Source organism: Lagopus leucura, unplaced genomic scaffold, assembly GCF_019238085.1.
Source record: "Lagopus leucura isolate 7727_CA_CO unplaced genomic scaffold, USGS_WTPT01 Super-Scaffold_100004, whole genome shotgun sequence".
Taxonomy (NCBI): Eukaryota; Metazoa; Chordata; class Aves; order Galliformes; family Phasianidae; genus Lagopus; species Lagopus leucura.
This window is the reverse complement of record NW_024962264.1, coordinates 11,449,127-11,466,014: the sequence shown is the minus strand read 5'-3', so window position 1 is coordinate 11,466,014 and position 16,888 is coordinate 11,449,127. Positions and strand designations below refer to the sequence as shown.

General features: G+C 35.9%; 1 protein-coding gene across 10 annotated transcripts in view; it reads left to right on the top strand.

Moving 5' to 3' along the window:
* TTC29 (tetratricopeptide repeat domain 29) overlaps nt 1-16,888 on the top strand; it is a 316,699-nt gene that overhangs the window by 219,790 nt on the left and 80,021 nt on the right. For all 10 annotated transcript variants that reach the window (XM_042870538.1, XM_042870535.1, XM_042870537.1 and 7 more), the window contains one exon: nt 6,224-6,409. In XM_042870538.1, the coding sequence (XP_042726472.1) occupies nt 6,224-6,409 (186 nt within the window). The remainder of the gene's footprint in view (nt 1-6,223; nt 6,410-16,888) is intronic.

The window sequence follows — 16,888 nt, the reverse complement described above, 5'->3', positions numbered from 1 at the left end:
GCCAGTTCTTTGAATTATCTCCTCAAATTATTGTATAGTTCTAGTTTTGTAAGTTGGTTAGCACTGAGCCTACAAGAAGAACAGCAGTACATGGATTGTACCATAAAGCATCAATCTGGTATTTCAGAGGGAGGTCAGTTCCTTGGATTACATCTGAATTGCTTATTGAATGGAGATGTGAACCCAAACTGAATCCTTACCTGTGCTGTAATGTAAACCACAAAGACCCTGTGATCAGTGCTTGCTAGAGTGGTTGGTTACCTGTGTTGCATTCTCCTTCCAGACAACGCAAGTCAAGGTACAACTCAAGAATTCTTTAAGGAAAATGCCTCTCAGCCACTGACTTTACTTTGCTGGAGCAGGGGAGCCAAACCAGGGGAAGTCACGCTGTTCAGTAGCTGCAGTGAGTCAGTCAGTAGCAGGTGACTCTGTTCCCTGTGTCAGAGCCAGTGCATTGAGCTAATATTCAGTGAACATGCTTTGCAAGGGGCAAGACATAGCTTGTTAGCTGATCACTGGGGTAGCTGGTGGAGAGTTGGCATTATGACCCAGGAGCTGTTGCTTTTCTTAGACCCTGTGCAACCTTTGTGGTATGCCAAATGCTAAATCTGTGCAAGTGCTACAGGCTGCTGACCCTTGTTCTAGAGAATATCAGAGACAAAGAATTAGAAGGAAGTGCTAACTTAGTTTTTTTTTCTTCACTTCAGTACAGAGCAAACTTTTGTCAGTGTGAATTAGTATTTGTTCTCATTGCAAAAGGTACTCTATAAACTACATGAAGAAGCATGAATCACATTCGGTGAGAACATTTGGTGCGTTAACACTAGAAAATCTTTCTGTGTTTGAGGTACTGAAGGTCGAAAAATGAATTTAGCATTTTACAGGGAAAAACTTTTCTATAAGATTTCACTTATGCCTTAGGCTGAACTAGAAGAAAATGTGATAACCTTATTGCCCATGTTATGTTGAGGGGGAAAGAAAAAAAGAAAGAAGGAAAGGTAAACATACCAAAAGTTCATTCAATATTTTCTAGGAGGAGCTAATTTTTGTTTGGTTTTGAGGGAACAGGCAAAGGAATGCTTTTGTTTTCTGAAGCAGGCTTGTTCTTCTCTACTTTATGCTGTTCACAGGAAAAAAAAAAATGTAGTAGTTGCTAGAGAACAATGGAGTGACTAGCTATAATTTATTATTATTAACTTTTAGAAGTGAAAGGATTCTTCCCTGGAATGATGGCAAGACTTATCAAAATGTAGGCAGCTGGCTTCAACGGAAGTTGCATTTCTGTGTTTTAAATTGTGCCTCATTGCCTCTAACTGAAGTAGTATGTTCTTATTTTGTTGGCTTGGAGTCCTCCATTGGTGTCACAAGTGACCAGTTGAATTGCCTTGTGTTACTGTTACTAGAGAATTTTATCCATATATGGCAAATGTATATCCAGGTAATTTCTTAGCACCTTTGCATAGATTGTACTTTGAATATATTCTGTTTGTGTACTTAGTGATGGAGGGAAGGTGTTCACCCTGTTTGCCCTGCTACCTAATAATTTGATTGTGTCCGTGCTACTCCATAGTGCACTTTCTTCATTTGCATTTGTGTATATCAGCTCAGTGAGTGCAGCTTATGGCTAAGCTTTTTGGGAAAAGGTTCCTAGCTGCAAGTGGTTGTCCTTAGCAAGCAGATGGGACTGATGCTTTGCTGTGTATGAATTGAGGTAGAAATAAACTGACTGCAGCATCATTCTTTTCCTGTTGATGCTCCTTATTGGCTCAACAGCCTTCATCCTGTATGTTTCTGAATGTGAACTCTTCATGACATCAGCTGTCTTCTTGCTACTGAGTCCCCGGTATTGATCTCTCAGGCAAGAGAAAAATGAAACTTCCGGTACTAATGGTATCTCATTCTGACATAAAAAATGACTCCTAGTGACTCCAGTGATCTTAAGGCACTCCTTGATATGTCTTCAAGGATGAGTGGTCAGCTATAATTCAGCCATACTCACTAAAAACAAGTAACTGAACTGGAAGATGAGTGTTACCAGCTGTTGAAAAGTTTCCGCATGGCCTTTGCCTGGCAGGAACAAAGGACTGACTGGTAATCCCTTCAGTAGAAAATATTTGGACAGAGATAGATGTTGAAAAATTTCTTTCTGATACCTGTATTTTAAAGGTGAGGTTCTGAAGTGCAAGTTTTGTTTTCTGTTAACAAGAACAGTGTTTTTTCTTCACGGAAAATACCAAGCCAGGATCTCTTCAGGATGTTGTTTTCATCTCCTCTCTAATACTTGCTCTGGTACTTCTTTTCCTTTCTTTTACTACATTCCGTCAAAAAGCAGATGATACAGCCGTGGCAGCGGTAGTACTTAACTCCTAAATCAGTTGGGATTGGCATACCCAGCCTCCGCCTCTCTGTCCCTGAGCTTTGCACTATTCGGTTGATGAATAGCTGAACACCAGTGTGCAGGCCGCAAACCTGAATTACCCTCTGCTCCATGCATGCCTTTGCTTGCCAGATGTTCCTGATGACAGTCCAAGTACAAACCAATGTTTTACTCAGTGGACTGATCCAAGGCCTATGGCTTTAGCATAACATGGAGAGAGTCTATGTGACTGTTGAGATGCACATGAAGAGATTCTGATGCAGAGCAGGAAACCCTATATGTGCGTAACATATGGGGTGTTATGCTTAAACTCAAGTGGAAGGGATTTTCTTAAATCTGTTTAGCAGAAAGACCTCAGTAAAACTTGATAGAAATACTTTCCTTAAGTACATACCATTTTTCCACTGTACAGGATGATGAAAGTAAAATATTTTGAAAAGTCCAAATCAAATAAAACAAAATAAGCCATTTTTCTGTATTTTATGTTTTGTTGTAAAAACATTTTTGAAAGTGCAAAATAAGTACTATAATATAGCAATTGTTGTTTATTAAAAACTAAGAAAAAAAAGCACAAACAAATGCTTAAGTGAACAGAATTCATATGAAATATTACTGCCTTAAATTTGGTAATTTGACATTGAAAAAAAGCGCACGTTATATTGGATAATTGCACATAAGATGTGTTCCCTGTCCCATTTCAACCACAGAGCATCAGGCTTCACTGTCATCTGCTCCATCGAGTTCTGTTTGTTCTGCTTAGCTGCCATTTTGGGTAGCCATTATGCTCATCTTTGCAGCATTATTTTAATCCTGTATCCTAAATATTCTGGGAAATCTGAATTCAGCTTCCATTGGTTTTGGAGTAAAAGGACTTTTTGAAATAATACTAGGAACAGAATTTGAACTTCTATCTCTATGCTTTCTTTTATTTTTCTCATTTTAAAACAAGAATTTCTCTTGTAGGAGCTGCTTCACAGTTGTGTGCGTCTCAGACTTTTCTTTCTATTCATTTGGTATTGTATTCCAGTGGTGTCATTCTCTCTGTGATAGGTGGTATTTTATATATATATATGTGTATATAATTTTTTAATATATCATTGGAAGATACTTAAAGATTTCTCCACATGTATTCTATTAACAGATGCAGAGAATTTACTGTAAAAAATCAGAGAGGTCAAAACTTTATTGACAGAAGTACCTATGGGAGACTTTATAGAAGATTGTGTTTATCTATTCTAATATTTTTCTTCTCCGGAGGAGATGAAAGTTCACTTTCACTAAGTCTGACATGCTGGCTATACCTCTGTCAGAATAATATCAATGGATTTCTTGATTTGTAAGTCAGAGAGACTTTGAATCCCAAAGAGAATATGACTTTTAAACATCTGTCTTTGGGGTTTGTTTTATTGTGACTCCAGCGTACCTGGTCAGCCACTGTCCAGGACTATTAGGGAGAAATGGTTGTCTCTGTGCACCTCTCATTGTTATTCACCAGCAGGATAGTCATCGGAGGCTCACCTTACAGTTCATTCAATCAAGCCGTGGCTGTAGCAATAGCCCGCCTCAGGTTGGTACCATCTCTTGAGATTTGTAGGGCACTACCAGAAGTGATCTGCATAATGTCCTGTAGCATTAGTGCCTTGATACTTTGTAGCAAATATTTCAAAGGCAACAAATCCGTGGTTAGCTTCTTTCCCAATGACAATCCCATTCTCTTTCCTCTTACTGCCCTGTTGCAACTATTTGCGTATACCTGCTAACTTCTAAGTTCATGTTCGCTCAGCTGTAAACAACACCTAATGTGTATTATTACCTTAGATTCAGTTATTGAACAAATTTAGTTTTCATATTTCTGTTTTTGAGTGGTTATTTGATTCATTGCTTGTAATCGTGGTGGGAACCTCTGCTTTCTACATTTGAGATAATCTTCAAAAGCGTTCTTTTATGCTGCAACAGATGTTTAAGTTGGGCTGAAATAAATCATAGCCAAGCATATCTGCTTGATACTGCCTAGATAAACAGTGGCTATATCTGAATTGGTTGTATTGGGCAGACTAATGAGGAATTTATATTACTTTCCCTAAGAATATGTATAATTCAAAATTTTGAGATAGAACACACTGGAGCGGAGATGTGTGGTTTAGAGATGCAAGCAAAGTACTTTTTTGAGTAATTGCTGCTTTTTATTCTAAACAATGCTAGTGACTCATAAATGACATAATTTACAGTCAGAAATTAGTCCTGTTTGGAAGTTGGATTTTCCCCAAATCTTCTCAGAGATTAAAAAAGAAAGAAAGAAAGAAAGAAGGGAAGAAAGGAAGAAAGTAAGGAAATTTAGTGGCATCCTTTTATCGAAGTGTTTTGATACAGTATCACAGTTATAAAATACTTAGAAAAGATCTGAGCTTCGAGTGAGAGCTGTGTTGAAATTAGGTGCCTTTTTCTGTGTTGATTTCTATGCTGTTCCATATCATGTGTAAGAGAGCTTTTTTCCTTTCCTTTCTCTTTTTTCTCTTTTGTTGAGCAAAGCTTAGAAATTGCAGAACTGCTGAAAGCAGAGCTGCTCTGTTCACACATCTGGCTTATCCAAACATTCTTTTACCTGCTGCAGCACTTCAGTTATTAACTCCTTCTTTACCCAACTATATGAAAATTGTTTTAAGAGCATGCTATTTGGCTTATTCTCATTTCACAGCCACATACAAAGTAGGAAATCGTAATTATTTGTATTCTCAACTAACATAAGCAGAGTTTGGAAATAAAACTAATTTAGTTTTGCCAGTGGTAAATTTAGCTCCGAAATCTATAGATTCTTGGTGCACTTTTTTATCTCATAGGTTCTTTATCATCGTGTAGGGAATATATTTTTCAAACAACCCTAGAGAGAAGCAATATGACAAGTAGTTAGGTGAGTTTTAGATCTCTAATCCAAATTAATAGGGTTTTTGAATAACCTCCTGTGTTTTTGTGCATGTTCTTTTTTTAATGTGCTCTTGTGACAGAGGCAATTTATATAGACAATCTCATTCAGTAATTTTGAATTGTGAATAATGCATTTCGTAATGCTACTTAGAATTGGGATTTGCAGTGTTTCTATAAATATTAGCGATGGTGTGTATTCATTTAGCTAGCTGATGAGACGTACAAAGTGCCAACTGAATATGTTTTTTCTTCAGATCCTAAAAGAGATCTAAGACTTTAAGCCCCCCTGCTTCCCAGGTTTGTTCTGAGCTCAGTACCTTGGTGGGCTTTTTATGCCGAAAGTTAAAATTTCAGTTGATCCTTAATATGTAAGAGTGTTAAGGTATTAAAAAACAATAATGTAGATGGAAAACTGAAGGCATTTCTTATTAGCGTTACTTTAAATGTTTTCAATGATGTAAAATTAATGGGTGGTGCTTGCAGGGTGTTCTCTTTGGGTCTTTGTCTCCATCATAAGTTGCTACCTTAGATCTGTTTTGAAAGCTCCCAGTGTCTTTGAGGTCTCACTGGTTCAAATACTTCTCCAGTAGAGACTGAATGTGTAAGGTTTTTTGCTCGCTCTGCTTCTGTCTTTCAACCTGTTGATGTCTTATAGAGGCTCTTTGTGTTTTATTGATTGAAGTTCTGGTTTTGTACACAAAAATAATAGCAAATTGTTGTAGTTTATATAGATCAAGTTTTCATTTATGCCTGATTTTGTAGGTTATCATTTTCTCCTTACATTTCCTTGAATATGTAGGAGAACTTGATAGTGTTTGGCTTCTGGGTAAATTAATAGCCCTTCATTTTCATTATATGGCTATTGCTGTAAGATTTGTGAAAGCTGATGAAAATTAGCATTTTCACTATTATTTGTTTTTAAAGGGAACTCTGAGGAAGTTTATGATAACCAGCTTAACGTGGCCTACTGCTTCGACAACTCTGAGGAGAAACAGTTAAGGAATTACTTTTATGAACAATGCTTTAACACTGCTCAACTAATAAAAACTGATGGTGGGAAAAGACAAGCGCAAGCACATGCATATATGGGCCTTATCAATGAGGAACAAGGTGAGTCACTGTGGTCATAATGCTACATTGCATCAGCATTGAGACGGTCATATTTTGTAACCAATATTTTGTTACAGGGCACTTAATCTCAGTGTAAATTTTTTTGGAGCCGTAATTTATAAGAAGTTTCAAAGCTTTTGCAATTGTAGCTTCTGGAGCAGCAAATACAAAGATAATAAAGTCTATGATTATTCATAGACCTGTTTCCTTTGCTAACTTTCCATATACAGCCAGTAGAAAAGCAAAATGTAACTTTAAAGGAAGCATTCTTTTTCCACAAAGGTTCTTTTTGTTCAACCTTCTTGCTTTTTGCTAGCTTTTGTCAAGAGACCGATAATGCTGCTTCAAACCACAAATCATTGTCATAGTGTTGTTTGGTTCCCCTTAAACTCCTTTTCCCCATGTGTCTCTGTCCTATAAATAGTGTGTGTATATATAATATTAGATATTAATTGATGTAACTGTTTGCCTTATTTTACATGCTTGTTTAAAAATAGATTACCTTTCGTGGCAGACAGCTTTGGTTGTGTACAGCAGGATATACATGAGAAAGATTTTCCTACATTTCTATCAAATCTTCTCATTTTCTGGGAGTAAAATAAGTGAGTGAGCCCCAAGTAGCTGAATAAAATGTTCCAGTTCTAGTTCCTCAGTGTACTGAACTGCTGACCACTTATTCAAATATGTGAGTTACATGGCCATTATGTTCTTGTTTATAAGTTTTACCTTTTGTGGTTGGCTTCTCAGCTAGAATGGCTTTTCTCAGGGAAAAAAACATAGATTAAGAGAAACTGAAATGTTGTGTGAAAATAAGGCGATTCTATTAACTTGATAGAAAAATAAAAATAAAAATAAAAATAAAAATAAAACCTGACAAAATGGTTACATTTTGAACAATGGCCTCATTTTCCAGCAAAAGCCTGGACATGAAGCATGAACTGCAACCTCTTTGTTGTTGGAAAGCCTTTGACATGACTTATTCCCCCATTTTCCCTTAAAGCTAAAAAATCCCACCTTACTCAGTATTTCCTTGTGTCATTCGCACTGTTTTCTTTTGAACCTGTAATATTTTTTTTGCCTGCCACAACCAGAGCTCAACTGAGTTTTAAAATTTGAATTCATGCTCCAGTAACAGATAAAATAGCATTTCTTTTCTTACAAATATTATTACTATTGTATGAATATTTGTGTTTCCGAGTATGATGTTTTATTCTGACACTTAACTAGTGATAACTCATGTTTACATAGGACTTCCCAACCAATTTGTCCTCACATAACAGTAATTACAGGTGAACTGTGCTTCCTTAATGCTTTACAAGCAAGTTATGGCAGTGAGAAAAACTTCACTAACTTAAATTTTTAAAGTTTGCTCTGTTGACATTCACTCTTCATGTATTGGTTTTAGTTATTGTACATTTTCATGGTGTTTTTTTTTTCCTAAAATTTTGGGAATACTCTGTTTGATTATTCATTCCAGCTTTATTCCAGGAATCTGGCGTCCCAGCAGATAACACTTGCTTAAAACCCAGCCAGTCATGACCAAGTCATTTTCATTTTGAGTGAAAAATGCTTAATTAGGTTATCTGATCCTCAATAGAATAAAACGATTGAAGTTGCTGGATTTATTGGTAACCTTTTCATCCCGTCCTTCAGTTACTGAAAAATAAAATGTTAAGAAGAAACATAAAAGCAAACATTCCTATCTATCTTCAAAGAATCATACTGATTGTGACTGGCACACACTGCCAACATTTTTTTCACTACTTCCTACTTTTATTATGTGTTAAGCAAAAGTTGTTGAATACTTAAATATCTTTAAGCCTTCAGTTCCATTGCAAAAGCATAATAAGTAAAGTTATGCAGTATGCTTTGAGATGTTCAGTGGAGGAGAAATTTCATTTTCCTGCTGTAAAATATTAGAAACTTCTGGAAGAGAGGCTTCGTATTAACAGTGGTAAGGAGGAAGAAAACGAGTTGCATTCTTCTCTGGGTGGGGTAAAGCTCCAGTGAATCTGTAGGGTCTGTCCTTTGCAAATATTTTATTCCCTTAGAGACAGGTGAAAAAAAAAAATGAAGAAGCATGGAGTAGGCATAGAATTTGCTTTGAGGAATCCCAGAGAAAAAGACAGCAGATGTTTTCCTTGCACTTCATATTTTTGAAGAGTGAAAAATTAAATCTTATGTTTGGACTGCTGAAAAAGTGTAAGAGCAGATGCTGAGTTGGGGTTTGTACAGGATTGAATAAAATTACATGAGTATTAATGGTTTAGAAGTAAAATTCTGAACGTGTTGCTTTTTATATTAAAAAGAATAGATATTGCTTGTAAATTATATGACTTTTTTTTTTTCTTCAGTTATTTATAGTGGTGTAATCTGATTTGACTGTGAACTGAGTGAGTGAGATGCCTGCTATCTATGGGGATATATACAAGAACAGATACATATGTGTAGAGGTGTATGTGTACATGAATATATGTATACAGGAATGTCTATGTATACATATATAGATGTGGCTTCTGTACTTTAGATATTTGTAAGTATTGAAAGTCTATGAGAATGCTTGTGTGTATATCTGTGTAAATGATTCCTAATATTTGCACAATATTTTCAACTGATTTAATTCATCATATCTATTTTAACTGTATTTATTAATACTGCAGTTGTGAAAATAGGAAAATTTTAAAAGAATGAGATGTTAGTCTGGCCCAGTTGGGTAAGGGAACTGGTACAGGATATTTATATCTAGAAGCATGAACACATGAATGTCTGCTTTTATTACTTGTGAAAGGAAGCTATGCATACATGCTTAAAAGTATAAAAACAGTAATACCTGAGTAATCTGCTACAGAAACAAATGGAAAACTGTCTTTGGAGCACATTTGATTTCAGTGGTTGTTCTTTGCAGAATGAGATTTTTAGTTCTTGAAAAAACTGCATTTGTAGAGTAAGTTCTCTCTGTTTATGAGCTACCAAAATGAGAGACTGCTGTAGAAGAGTTCGCATTATGATACTGTTCAATCAGCTGTACTCACCCCGCAGTTTGTCTTTCCTCAGGGAGCTGATATTTCATTGTTTTATTACTTTGGTTAGTAGTCATTTTCTCATATAGCAATTAAACATCATGATGTCACTTCATACACATTGAAGAGGCAATTCATATTCGTACGTTTTGTCTCATTAAATCCAGCATTATTTGTCATTCAAATAGGCACTGTAGCAGAATCTCAGTTAGGCAAAATAAATTTTATGTATATATACATATATATATATTCCCCTGTTTTGAATGTGTTTTTAGAAGTAATAAGCAGAATCATTGTAACTGTTTCTTTTTTTCCACATAACAGAGAATGAGATTATTATAGTCTGAGGACCCAACTGTGATAGTTCTGCCATATTAGTGTAAATTCTGCTAAGTTAATTACAAACTGCATTTACTACAGTTTTTCACTGTTGTGTCTTACAGAAGAAACACAGAGTAAATGTGTTGATAAATACCATGGCTAATTCACATGCATCTTGTATTACCAGTGCTCATCATTACAATATTTGAGTGTTTTCTGTTTTGTATTAAATGATTACTCTATCATGTATGAAATGATGCAGAACTTCAATACGTGCTTTCAAAAGTTTCGGATAATTTACATGGGTGACAAATGCAAGCCAAAGGAAACAAGGTATTTGTACTTGTAGGAGCTATTCAAATAGTTTGTAACGAAATTGGAATGTGTCTGTATTTAAAAACGTAATGGAAACAGACATCTGAACAAGTGCTTGTTTTAAAAGCAGCCATCAAGGCCACTGCAAGTGTTTGTGTATTTCAGTGTACATAGATGCATACCAATGTGTATATGTATATGTACATACTTTGTGAGACAAGCTTGAAGAAAACTAATGAGCATATCTGATGGTGTTTTTCTAATACAGATGCATAAGTGCTCTTTCTTAAAGAGCACCTTTGCAAAGAGGTTAATTAGGGGTATACACTCTGTGAGAAAGTGGAGTAGGAAGAATCCAGAATTTTGGAGGAAACAAAGAAAAATTTCTTCTATGTTCTTATTATGAATATCTATCCTCCCACCCTCAAATTGTGCGTGGGTTTCAACATTTGCTTTTCAGACTTCACCAGTGAAAGTAATCTTTCAGAGGTCATAGGTCATTTCCTGTATTAGTAAATCAAACAGTGTCCAGAGGTGTCTATGGGCACAGAAGCACAGGATACTGCTGAAGTGGTCCTGCACATGCTTTTAGCTCATTCCATTTTGAACTTCCCTCCCCTGCAATTATTCATAGGCACAGCTGGGCAGTTAGGAGTGTTGCAAGGGTTTCCTAACAGGCAGCTTTCACTCAGCCACGCTGATTTCAATAAGACCATTTACTGGAATAGACTCACCTTCCCATACCCGTTCTTTGAAGTATGAGGAGATATTTCTGAATACATTTGATCACTAGTTTTAAGGGAGCGTGGTAAGTTTCACAGTGGAGTCCAATGAATAGAACTGCCCCAGCAAGTTCCAAGTGTAAATCAGTGCCATGCCAGAAACTGCCTATCCCCTGGTACAAGAACTGTGAGATGTGTGAAAATTGTGCTTTTAATCTTGGTGCACTGGTGACTGAATTAATCATCAGGTTTATGTTCTGCTAGCACGTAAGGATCAACAAAAGTGGAGGTAGAACTTATTCTGAAATACTGCAAGATCAGGAAGACTAAAGATGGACAGAACTACTGAAAGAAAGGCACAGCACGCAAAGCTGTTAGATGATATCTCAGTGCTGATTCCTATAGCATTCAGCTAATCCATAAACCTTACTTTATGTTTTAGATTGCGAATCTTAAAGAATTCCTGATCAAGGTCTCCTTGGTCCTTTCTAAAATAAGTTTGGACATTTAAAATATCTACCATATTCTACAAATTAATGACGGAGCTTTTTTAAGTGTTCAGTCTTGATCTAGTTCTGCCTTGATTATAAGCTATGCTAAGCCCCTGCTGCTTTCCAGTCAGGGCAGTGTTTTGCTGGAGTTGAATACTTCTCATCTCCTGCTACACCCACCTCCCCATAAAATAATAAATTGTATCAAATTTATGAGACAGGTATAATTTTTCTCATATGTAATCAAGGATAAAATGCAGCCTGTTTTGAATATTAGAACTTAACATTGACTTTTCTGATTGAAAGGCCTACTTATCACAGGAGAATTGATAAAGAAATGTAATTAATTTGTTGTAAGGGGAACAAACGACATTCTTGTGGACTGTCACATTCTAGACGAAAACCAAGGAGTAAGATTCTACCAATCATTTCACCACACTATTGAAAATAAAAGGTTTAATCAAGACATTGTAAAAGTTGTGGGAAACTTCTATTGAGCTTAAATGACATTAGAGTCAAACTTCTCAAGTTTAAGCATTAATTACTGGGTATAGTTGGGTAACAGTGTATTGAATTCCTAGCATCTTTTTCTTTGGAACACGGAATGTCTAATCTGATTGTTTTCTTGTTCGTAGTAGGTCATACTTAATCCATTGCTAAGTAATTGTTTATTTTGTGTTTTGAATTGTTTATGGCAAGTGTTTTTCAATTAAAAAACGTAGTGTGTAAATAATTGATAGAAATGCAGCATACATTCATGAGTATCTACTCAGAGGAAATATACACGTTTAAGCAAAATTTCCTCAATTGGTTTTTCCTTAGGCAGAAATGATTTATATTCAGATTTAAAAATATATAAAAAGAATATTAATATTGCTAAGTGAAGCACTAAAAAAGTTAACTGAAGGCAAAACTAAAAAGAAGTCTTATGATATGTCTTATGATTTTTTTGAGCCCATTTTGTGGCATTAATTATACTATGATGTAGTGTCTCTGGCTAGTATATTCCTAAGAATATCCAGAATAAAATTCAACTATGGGATGGGTAATCTACATGCTTCTTCTACATTAATAAGACTGCATACCTTTATCTGTGTTGAAGTCTGTCTGTGTTGAATGTTGGTCAAAAAAGGACAGTGGACAAAATAATGGTAGGCCTAGAAATGTAGACTATATATCCTTTGAGTTAGAAATCACCACTTTGATCTACGTTTATACCAGGTAGTCTACTCTAGACTTGCTTTTTGCTTCTAAAGCACCTGCCTTTGGTAGAATCCACCGTGCATTGTGATAAAATTGAAAGATATATGTCACCATGCTGTTGCTTGGCCAGTGCTTGGCTGCCAACTGGCCAAACAGTAGGCTTTCCTCTGGAACATATACAGCAGATTTCTGCCTGTCTTTTGTCGGTTTAGTTTGGATTAATCTCTGGTCTCAAACTAATCATTTTCCAAAATCTGGAAAGAATTTAGTGTACATTTTTTACCAAATTAAGGTCAAGTTTACCCCAAATCTACTGGGGGAGCTAAAAGATCACATAGGTGTGTTTGTAGACTAACCTAAAAATGTCTTTTGGAGTGTTCATTGTTCATAGAAATCACATAGGATGTTTCAGCTGATTATTTTCATTTCTCTTTATGTAAGAAGCCATATCAAATAGTAGTCAAATACCATTGATCTGTCATGATACCCCCGCTCTGTTTGCACTTCCCAAATTGCTAAGTTGCATGGTTTATTTCTGGTTGCGATTGTTTATTCCAATAGCTTTTTCACAACAGGAATTTAGAAATACTTCAGTTCTGAAAACTTATGTATATCTCCAAATCCTGTATCTTTGGATTTGTATACCCATTGCCAACTTTTATATTCAAGTTCATGTAGAAACATACATGTTAAAAGAATATCTACATCAGGGAAAATGTGAGACAGAAAGAAATGTTTCCTTGATGGAAATAGAATTCTGCATATCCAATTTGATTGTATTCATTTGATTAAACGATCAAATTTGACTGACTTTAATCATATCCATTTTAATAATTTCCATCATCTATTTTTCATCAAATGAACTGAACAAAACTTTTGTTATTCTGCATTTACAGTATTTCACAAAGTTATTTTATTGTGTGATTGCTTAAGAATTGAACACATGAGTTAGCCAGGAAAAAGTTGATTGTAGAGCATAATTTAAAAGGTTGAAGTAGCGAATTGCTAGGAGATAAAGCCTTCAGATAAGACACTTTTCTCTGTCAGTCGGTGGTAGAGAGAAGCAGCCATAAATCCAGATAGATTCCTGGGAAGTGCAGATTTAAAAGCTTTGTTAAATAATAGAGCTCATCCTCATGCAAGTGCAGATGGAGTTCCCATATGAATAATATTTTAGTATGAGATCATTGCTAGTATTTAACTGGCATGTACTGTATTGTATGACTGTTATAGAAATTACATATGTCTTCAGTTCAAATTGGTATACTATTAGGAAAGTCTGAAAGAAGCTTCTGAAGATGCAACTGGAAAGCAAAAAAAAGAGACCTGTTGAATTGATAAAAAAAATATTCCTTGTATACTTAATTTTTTTCCTTTTTTAAAGAAGTGTTGTCAGGCAATGAAGATGTTTTAAATAAGAGAACTCAGGGTAAGTTCTGTAGGGCTCTTATTTTCACTTCAGAAAAAAACCTACTGTGAAAATTTCTTCATCCTATTCCTTCAGTTGATTTAAATCAAGGCTTATTATTAAACACTAGGAAGAAGTAATATTCTTTACCTTAGGAAAAAAATGAGCACATTTGTTAAAAACCTCCTTAACTCTTTCAGCAGCACTACAACTTCCCCTTGCAAATTCTTTGAGTGAGGAATTTTATTTTTCGTATAACACCTAGGGACAAATCTGTATTCTTTCTTTCTAATGAGAAGCTCTTCAGAATATTCACTGCACTGCTATACTGCAAATTCTAATCTCTGTAACTTGTGCTTACCACAGAAGATTTGTGACATATAGCAAAAAATAAATAAAAAATGTTGTTCATTTCTGTTCGAAGGTATTTGGTGATTGTAAAGTTCAATTTCAAATGATTCTTAAAAATTACTCAAGTGTTGCTGTTGTTTATCTTGAATGCGGTTCAAGATAAACATTTTAAAGTGCACTTGAATATAATGTGTAACTCATAATCCGTGTATGTACACGCATCTATTAGAATCACACTCTTTATGTTCTTTTGTGTGTGTGTCAAATGTTGCTGTTTGCTTTATGTGCATACCCAGATGATTATGGCCTTTAATGAAGAGATCATTTTAAAGTATTGATAGCCATGAGTAATTTATACTATGTTTGATCTGTGTTAAAGATTCAAAGTCTAGGGTCTTTGAATAGAACTTAGAATAAAAATGTAATTAGGTTACTTCCCTAAAGTCTGATATATCTTTAAACAAGACTGCAAATGAAACTTTATTAAAACTTCAAATGAATTATTTCTTTGCTTTTTTAAATTCTTTTTCCCTCTCTTCCCTTTCATGTCTATTACTGACATTGCTGCTTGTATTTTACCTGTCTTTTCCAGAGTATTTTAATTATTTACTGCTTAATGAGTAGTACTGAGATGAAGGGTTCATTCAAAGCTGCCCACTCACTAACAGAATTTTTTTACTTTAAAGCTTTGCTAGGCCTTGGATTACTGCGGCTGAAACCAGCAATTGCCATCATATTAGATAAACTTTCCTGGAGGCAGTGTTACCTTTTAATAATCGTTAGAGGAAATGGTTAGAGGAAACATCCCTTCTCTGGGATAAAAGGCTTCTGAGAGTAAAGCTGTTGTCAATGGGACTGCATTTCCACAGCCATTACATTAATATGTAGAATTCATGTGTAAAACAAACATTCAAAACTATTAATAAACAAATACCTTGCACTCCAGAGCATGATAACCTTCAAGTTTGAGGAGACTGTAGGACTGTAGGAGGTCATTAGTCCAACCAACTCAGAGCATCATTTTGATGTAGAAATCTCCACAACAGACAACTCAACATTGCACCCGATATTATTATTGGAAGCTGTGAAAAATAAAAGGGTAGAATCTGAACAAAAGCTAATCACTAAAAAAATTATTTAAACTGAGAAAAGCATTTGAGTGCATGGGAGAAATCTTATGATTGACACCAAATTTTCTTTTTAGAGTTACTGTGAGCTGTGGCAATAGATCCAGAGAGAAGCCATGTATCTCAGAGAAAATCTGAGAGAGGTTTTATGTAGAGCCAGAGGCAACTTAAGAAGGCCTGGAGCCAACTGAGAATTTTGAGGGTACAGTGGCTGATGTACGAGTTGAAAGAAAGTCAAGAAGATACTCGTTCCTGGCACCTCTACAACAGTACCTGTTCCTCTTGTACTTCTTATGCTTTCCTTTGAGAACAAGAAGTTTTTTCAGAACAGCTCTTCTTCCGGTAATGTAGCCTTCAGTTAATTCCAAGCTTTTATCTCTCTGGTCCACAGTAAACTATCCCCAAAGCGGCTGTCATTTCAGCTGCCTGGGGGAGACCTTTCCTTCTTAGCAGCTTTCGTAGCAGCAGCAGGGGAAGGGATTAGGGGGCAAACATACAAGCAACCACAGATACTAGTGTTGTCCCTAGCTTGTGAGGTGTCTCAGCCCTTTAAGCAACAAGTTTTTAAAGTATTTTTTTATATCGTAATATAATAATGTGCTATAATATTATACAGTAAAAGTATAGCTAGCATCTCTGGGGAGGTGACTTTCCACTTCTATTCCACTACTCTAAGACCCTGTTAGCAGTACTGAATTCAGTTTTGGGATCCCCAGCGTAAGAAAGATGTGGACCTCTTAGAGGTGTTCCAGAGAAGGGCCATAAGGATGATCAGAGGGCTGGAGCACCTCTCCTTTGAAGACAGGCTGAGGGAGTTGTGGTTGTTCAGTATGAAGAAGAGAAGGCTCATGGGAGATGTTATTGTGGCCATCCGTCACCTAAAGGGGACCTTCAGGAAAGCTGGGGAGGTTCTCTTTATCAGGAAATGTAGAGGTAGGACAAGGGGTTACAATCTTAATCTAAGATAGTGTAGATTTAGGTAATATGTTATAATTCTTTTACTATGAGGGTGGTGAGGCACTAGAACTAGAACAGACTGACCGGAGGAGCTGTAAATGCCCCATCCCTGCAAGTGTTCAAGGCCAGATAATATGGGGCCCTGGGCAGCTTGGTTTAGTGGAACATATCTCTTCCTCATGACTGGAGGGCTGGAACTCACTGATCTTTAAAAAGGTTCCTTTCAACTCATGCCATTCTTCAGTTTATGATATTGTGGCCAGCTTAAGTGTGAATATGGTAGTATGCACTGCCTTCTACTTCGTATAGGTATAGATATATGACCTTTAAAGTCAAGTGATTTAGAGCTTTGGGGGACTAGAGTGTATATACACTGTAGTTACAGTAATCTAGATCTCATTGAATTTCTGTGATTTTATTTTTCTTTTTGGACAACAGATACTCACTTAGCTAATATTGGAGAAGCAATATATCATTCTTTCAATTGCAATACCAATGCCTTGTAGTTTTTAGTGAAGGCAAGGCAGCATAAAATACTGTTTTTGCATTGCAGTACACCAGGGC